Source organism: Penaeus japonicus, unplaced genomic scaffold (assembly GCF_977035675.1).
Source record: "Penaeus japonicus unplaced genomic scaffold, GWHDUDI00000001_assembly GWHDUDI00000037, whole genome shotgun sequence".
NCBI lineage: Eukaryota > Metazoa > Arthropoda > Malacostraca > Decapoda > Penaeidae > Penaeus > Penaeus japonicus.
The window spans coordinates 3,081,462-3,088,961 of NW_028234439.1; the positions used below are offsets into that span (position 1 = coordinate 3,081,462).

The 7,500-nt window shown below is 41.3% G+C and overlaps 1 protein-coding gene across 1 annotated transcript in view; it reads right to left on the reverse strand.

Annotated features, from left to right (window-relative positions):
- The window catches only part of LOC122258537 (uncharacterized), a 5,469-nt gene extending 326 nt beyond the window's left edge, over window positions 1–5,143 (reverse strand). Inside the window, exons 1-4 of the mRNA XM_086532185.1 lie at window positions 5,133–5,143; window positions 4,872–5,032; window positions 1,369–2,820; window positions 1–568 (exon numbers count right to left, since the gene is read on the reverse strand). The exon at window positions 1–568 is cut by the window's left edge and continues 326 nt beyond it. Of these exons, the coding sequence (XP_086388311.1) occupies window positions 1–568; window positions 1,369–2,820; window positions 4,872–5,032; window positions 5,133–5,143 (2,192 nt within the window). The remainder of the gene's footprint in view (window positions 569–1,368; window positions 2,821–4,871; window positions 5,033–5,132) is intronic.
- Between the last annotated feature and the right edge of the window lie 2,357 nt (window positions 5,144–7,500).

Consider the following 7,500-nt stretch of genomic DNA (forward strand, 5'->3'; position numbering starts at 1 on the left):
GACGCCATGCTCCTGCCGATGGAGCTGTGCATGAAGAAGACGATGCTGACCCTCAGGATGCAGTAGAAGAAGAAGAAGTCGACGCACTTGGGCACGGGGGAGCTGGGGACGTTGGACGACATCTGCGAGAAGAGAGAAGCGATGACGATGAGCAGGGAGAGCGTGACGGTGATTCTGTCGGTGAAGTCATCCAGGTTGAAGTGAGTGAGCGTGAGCTGCGAGAGAGCGCACAGGATGATGCATGGCAGGAAGGTCGTCAGGAGAAAGGCTTCGAACCTCCTGACGAAGAGGAGCTTGAGCGTCAGCACGTTCCTGTTCTTGTAATCGAAGGTATATCGGAGCTCCGAGATGGAGTAAATGGATATCGTTGTCTTGTTTCCGTAGACGCGTATGCCTCCGCTGGTCGCATTCCATGCCGGCTGACACCCTTGGAACGGCTGCAAGTGTAACTGCATGTCGCACGTCTGCGTGTCGAAGGGGAAGGCGAAGAAGTCGTACTGGCATGAGAATGAGAAGAGGTACTTGATCGTGCGACTGATCACCACATCCGTGCCGTTGTGCTTCATGGCTGAAAAAAGGGATTGAATTTTAACTGCAGATTCAGACGGCAATGCAATTACATAATGAATAACGCAGACACACAGTCTTGGCTTACAGATCCGTATGACAAAGAAAGGCTCATGAATAAAATTACGTTTATATACTACAGAACAACTTCGGTGAATGGGGATGGATGACACAATAAAGAAAGAATATAAAAATGCATTTTTAGTAAAAATTAGTCTATTTGACTCGAATCTACGTTTTCCTTTTATATCGCGTCCATGATTAGTTCGTATTTCATTCCCATAATTCAAATATCGTAAGTGTTATTCTATGTAAGGCGTGATAGAACATTTAAGCAATTTCCCTCATGATCAGAGAAGTTTCGTGTGTGCGATTACTGAAAATATAATCGTTGTATTTTCTTTGAATAATAAACTATCAATTCTAATTCTAATATTCGGTGTTATTTGTTTAATTAGATTTAATTTCAAATTAACAGAAAACATATTACATACACTTATATTTTTGCACTCTCTAAGCTTTATTAATGTAACTATTTAACAATTATCCATGTATGTGTTAGATGGGATGTGGATTAGCTTTTAAACGTGTGATCTTTTAAGTGTATGTTTATGTGTGTGAGAATGTGAATGTGCGTGTGCGTGTGCGTGTGTGTGTGCGTGTGCGTGTGCGTGTGCGTGTGCGTGTGCGTGTGTGTGTGTGTGTGTGTGTGTGTATATGTGTGTGTGTGTGCGTGTCTGTGTGCGCGTGCGTGCGTATGTGTGTAAGTATGTGACTGAGAGACAGATTGTTGCAACCGACCTTCATAGCTATTGAGGGTGCCCTGCGTGCCGTTGCTGATCGCCTTCAGGGTGTAGAGCTCCTCCAGCGACGCCTTCGTCCGCAGACTGAGGTTGTCTTGGTACCTCGCGTTCAGGAACTGGATGTCGGGCAGCCACAGCTGGTTGACGATTTCCTTGTGCAGGACCACCCGGGAGCTGCCCAGGTTGATGAAGAGGAGCCTGTGGTCGGTCCAGGACGTGTTGATCGACAGGATGGCCTCGAACTCGTTCTTAGCGAGGATGATCTCCCGCACGCCGTCGAGGGCCACGTCGACGCTGACGACCGGCTGGGCCTCGGGGCACACCATGCTCCAGTAGGTGGAGGGAAGCTCGGCCATCATGACGCAGTCGCTGCCCTCGTCGCTCTCGTCGGGGCAGTCGTGCAGGCCGTCGCACCGCTTCCTCAGGTCGATGCACGTCCCGTCGTCGCACGTGAAGAAGCCCTTCGCGCAGGTGGACAGGGTCGCCTTGAACCTCTCGTTGGTGGACGAGCTGACCCACTCCCTGCGGCCGAGGATCTGGTGCTGACTGCCCAGCTCGGAATACTTCTCGATCTTCCCCATCTTCTTGATGACGAAGCACTTGCTCTCGTTGCCCGGGCACGAGGCCTTCGACAGCACCTCGCCGGACTCCGACTGCAGCATCAGCTGTTGCCTGTGAGAGAAGAGGCCGAACTCCTGGACGGAATCGCTCTTCATGAATATCGTCTTGTCCGACGGGATGAAGCAAGCGAGTGCGTAGAAGCGGACGTGGCAGTTGTACTCCATGGTGTGGTGGACGCTGCCCTCAGACGTCCGGGTTACGGAGAGCGCCCACCCGTGGCTCCCCTCCGTCACCTCCCTGGTCCAAACCTGGACGGTGCTGTCGTAGACGTCCCTGCTGTCGGCGATCTGCTCCGCCAAGAGAGTGAAGTTGTCCCTTTCGTCGATCAGCCGCCCGTCCAAGGCCTCGCAGAACCCCTTGGCTTCCCTGTGGTTGTTGCGGACGACCATCAACGCCAGGAACTCCTTGGGCTGCTGCTCGCACATCTCCGTCAGCAAACGGCTGCTTACTTTCGCCGACCCTTCGACCTCGGCTTCGGGAATCGGCAGGAAGTCCTGGGGTCCGGGGAGGCACTTTGCTAGGGCGTCGATCTCCCGTTGCCTGAGCTGCCTGCTGTAAAACCTCATGTCGACGACGCTGCCGGAGAAGCTCTGGCTCTCGAGGCGCGACCCAAGCACCATCGACACGTTGTAGATGTTGGCTCGGCCGATCTGACAGGCCATGATGTCCGTCACCTCTTCGGCGCTTGACGTGCTGTTGGTGCTCAGAGTGATGCTCGTGTCGTTCGCGGTCAAGCAAAGGTGCTGCCAAGTTCGCACGAGCACCCTTTCTTTGCTCAGCTCCGCGGGGCAGCTCTGGTTGAAGGACACGCAGAGGTAGCCGTCCAGTTCTGCAAAGAGAAGGTTTGGGTCTATGCAGAGATAGATAGATGGACATAGTTATGTGTATGTTTATATATATATATATATATATATATATATATATATATATATATATATGTATATATATATATATATATACTGTATATATATGTATATGTATATGCATATGTATATAATATATGTATATGTATATGCATATGTATATAATATATGTATATATATAAATATATAAATAAATATATATATATATATATATGTATATATATAAGTATGTATGTGTGTGTGTGTGTGCGTATGCGCACATACATGCATACTAACCCACATCCACACACACACCCAAAAAGAACATTGACAAATTCGATAGAGTTCAAAGAGCAGCTACAAGATGGGCACCAACGTCGAGACAGGAGCCACGAAGCTCGAGTGCAGACAACAGGACTTCCTCCTTTGACGGAATGAAGGGCGAGGCGATAGGATTATGTTGCTCAATAGAGTCACAGGAAAAGCGAAGTTGAATAATGAGGATTTTATCATTTTAAACGCAAGAAGAACGAGAGGTTACAGTAAAAGAAAAAAAAAGTAAAGAGAGAAGGAAAAGGATGTTAAAGAATTAAACTTCCATACAGAAATAGTGTGGTGTGTACTAGAAATGTGCATCACTTAAAAAGTTACATAATAATCTAAAATTAGCAAACGGGAACCCCTGAACTTAGCTTTCTTTCTCTTTCGTATTGAAACAACTTGGTAAGGACAACCATGTAAGAAATCATACATACATACATATATATATATATATATATATATATATATATATATATATATATTCATTTATATATTTATTTATTTATGAATATATATATATATATATATATATATATATATATATATATATAGAGAGAGAGAGAGAGAGAGAGAGAGAGAGAGAGAGAGAGAGAGAGAGAGAGAAAGAGAGATTACAACAAACAGGAAACCACACACATAATAACAAAAACAGGGGAATAAAAGGTAAATAGCAACAAAAGACCTTTAGCGCCCTGTGACATACTCTCTATATGATAAAACAAAAAAACAGGTTATAGTAGATGACCATCTGCTTGAATGATGCAATCAAAAACAGAGTTACGTCTAATTGGCCTAAACTGAGCTCCTAATCAACTAAGTGGACATTACCACGAAGGTACGTATAGGCGAAAGAGGGCAGCAGTGTACACATTTGCAATAAAGCCAAACCCATTTTGCATGGTAAAGTATTAAGTGCAAAGTAATTGCAGCTTCATGACTGAGCTTCCCTCCTCGCTTCGATTAAATGACGTTGCTTCGATAAATGGATTCCAACACGGAAGTCTGTGCGAGGGAATTATCGCCGCGGGAAATGGAGCGTGATCCCTTATTCAATAATAATACGTATTTTGTTTATCAATTCTATATCGTACAGAGTGAATGGCTAATTCGATCTCTCTGGTGAACATGGTAATTTGAGCTTGTTGCCCAATTAACGACGATAAATAAGTTTTTTGACTTTCGTGATGGTTGCGATCAATTCGTCTTAGGCAGGCGATCTCCCTTTTAGAGCCCGCGGGGTTAATTTTCTTCCATCGGTTATTTTCGTTAATTGTTTTATATCACGATTGACTTGCGGTTCCGATAGGATTTGGAAGTGGTCGTATGGAGAAGTTGATGAAAGTTAATGATTCATCATGCTCCATCCAGCCTTGCAGGTCATGAGGCAATGTTAAATATAACGGCCAAACCTTCACGCAAATCGCTTCCGTTATATTCTCTTGCTCTACATAGCTAAAAATCATTATCTTTCTGTTGGTATATATAAATCGATAGAGGAAACCAAGATATTACTGAAACTAACAAAATAACCACAACATTAAAACATCTCCAAAACCGTAGGAATATTAATCTCTCGTGGTTGATACACTGTTAATTTGTAAACTTTCCTGAATATCTCCATAACAAAGCCAAAAAAATCTGTCGACAGCACACCAAAAAACAAAGATAAAACACCAAATCAACAAGAAATAATCACAGAAACTAGAAACAAACTTACCCATGATATCCAGGTGGCCGGTTGCGTCATACAGGTGGATAATTGAACCATCTGCGGCCTGAAAGTTCGAGAAGATCCAAAAACAGAAGGTGAACGGGACGCGCAAATCCACAGTGGCGTCGGGGAGCTTCACCTGGTAACATTGATTCTTATTTTCATTTCTTAATTAAATGGCGGCAAATGTAATAAGAGTTAATAAGGATGAGGGTGATTGTAATGGTGGTTATTATGATGGTGATGAATACAATGATAGTTAAGTACGTTCCACGCATCGTCTTAGATAGACGTTTATTATTGTGATATTATTTTGGTATTTATTATGAATCCATTACAACAATCATTGTTACCAATACACTAAGCGTTGAGGAACTCTCTCTTGATGGTAATAATGATGAGGATGATATTAATGATGATATCAATCATTACAACAATATTGATAATACTGATGATTATGAAAATATTATATTTTCAAAGTACGAAATACCACAATAGTGTTTAGGATTTAGGATTTCTCTCATCCTCATATGTAGTAGATATAGTCCGCCATGAAGCCTCCATTCAAACCCCGATAGTAGGATGCATTAGTAGTAGTAATAGATCCCGGAAATTACGAGGTAAAACAGTGATAAATAAAACAGTAAAACCCACTGGGAAAAACAAACATCCTCTACATATATAAGGTAGGATCGAGCTTAAAGTTGATAACAAAGGAGCACATAAACCTACTACAAGATGGCATCTGTGAAAGTCGAGTGAATACCGGTCTGTGTTTCCTTCGCCCTATCCTGATTTATGTACGTGGATGGTGTATTCCAGGGGGGGTGGGGGGGGAAACAGGAGGCAATTATAGTACATTTGTGGCATATGTCAGTGCATTTATTCTTTATTTTAATCGTATGTTACCCCGCAATTTCCATGATAACGGCACGTCCTCTGCTATATAGGACCTAGGTTGGGTATATAGAGGAGGAAGAGGAGGGGAGGGGGGGGTTAGAACCTAGGTTGTGGGGTATAAGGAGGAGGAGGGGGGGGGTAATACCCACTATATAGTAGAGTAGAGGGGTGGGGTGAATCCAATGGTATCTTTATCTTGATATTTATTGGCACTATTCTGAAAAAAATAAGGATGATAATGCTGACAGTAATGATAAGTATGATAACAAAAATGATAATGAAGAAATAACAGAAATAGCAATGATAATAGTAAAAAAACAATGATAATAACCATCATGGGCCGGATTCACTAACGCACTTACCATGATATATACGCTGGTAACTACAATTATGATGGTAAAAAGACCGCATCGGTATTCACGAACAACTTACCATGATAGAATACAATGCTAAATTTACCAGTGGTTGGAGCACTGGTATGTCCACTGGCAACTACAGCGATGACTCTCTCATCTCGCTTTATCTCAGCAAAAAATCAACATTTAAGGAGACACTTTAGTTTGCATGTACACTTATTATGATCAGAGCGATGGCAACTGTTCATTTTCATATGAATATGACAAAAATCAATAAAATTCACAGGAAATAAGCGAGAATAATGTTCATGCAGCCTCGTCATAGGCCTACAATAACTGAAAATAATACATGGAATTAATAATTTGACAAATTCAAATATTTTGTTTTAATAACATTCAGCTGAAAAACAGTAAACATATAAATATATAAATTATTTTTGTGTTTGCATTAATTTAGATACAATTATTCATAATCTTAGGGTTTGATTGGCATTTCTTTTTGGAAAACGTTGATACAAATAACACCACCATTACGTGGAGCCATTGTTTCTTTTCTTTCGACTGCAATCTAAAAAAAGAAAAAAAGTATGTTTTTGAAAACCATTATGTTATATATAATCCATAAGATCATGCAATAGAATATGCTTTCTAGGAAATTAATTTATATAGAAATAATTTAACACAGAAGAAATCTTTATCATTTCTTGAAACAAAAAAGTCTCGCTGTTGGATCAGGTTTTGTTTACATGTTACGGGATTGGTCAAAGGAGCCTAAAGAATTATGTAAGGCGCTCGCTGATTGGCGGAATCGATTTACTAGAGTTACCATCAAATTACGGTGATAAAGTCTATTTACCCTTACCAGGCGACTTATCATCGCTTGATGAATCCCACTTTGCCATGACTGGTAAACGCTCTGGTACTTGACAGCTGGTAAATGCCTTACCATCGTATGTTAGTGAATCCAGCCCCATGATAACAAGAGTGATGATAGCATATAAAACTAACAATAATGATAATAATGATAATTATGAAGGACATATTAATAACGATAATGATGAAAATCCAAATATCAAATATCAAGATAATATTAGTATTGATATTATAGATAATGATAACACTATAACCAAGACAATGATGACCATAACAACCATAACAGCTAATCATCATCATTATCATCATCATTGATATTATGGTAATTTCAACTGATATTATTTTTCTCATCATTACCATCATATCAATCATAATTATCAAATTGTCATAATGACATTTTTTGATCGTCAATCTTAAAACGCAAACACACACACATACACACACACACACACGCACAAACAAGCAAACACACACACACACACACACACACATACACAAAAACACAG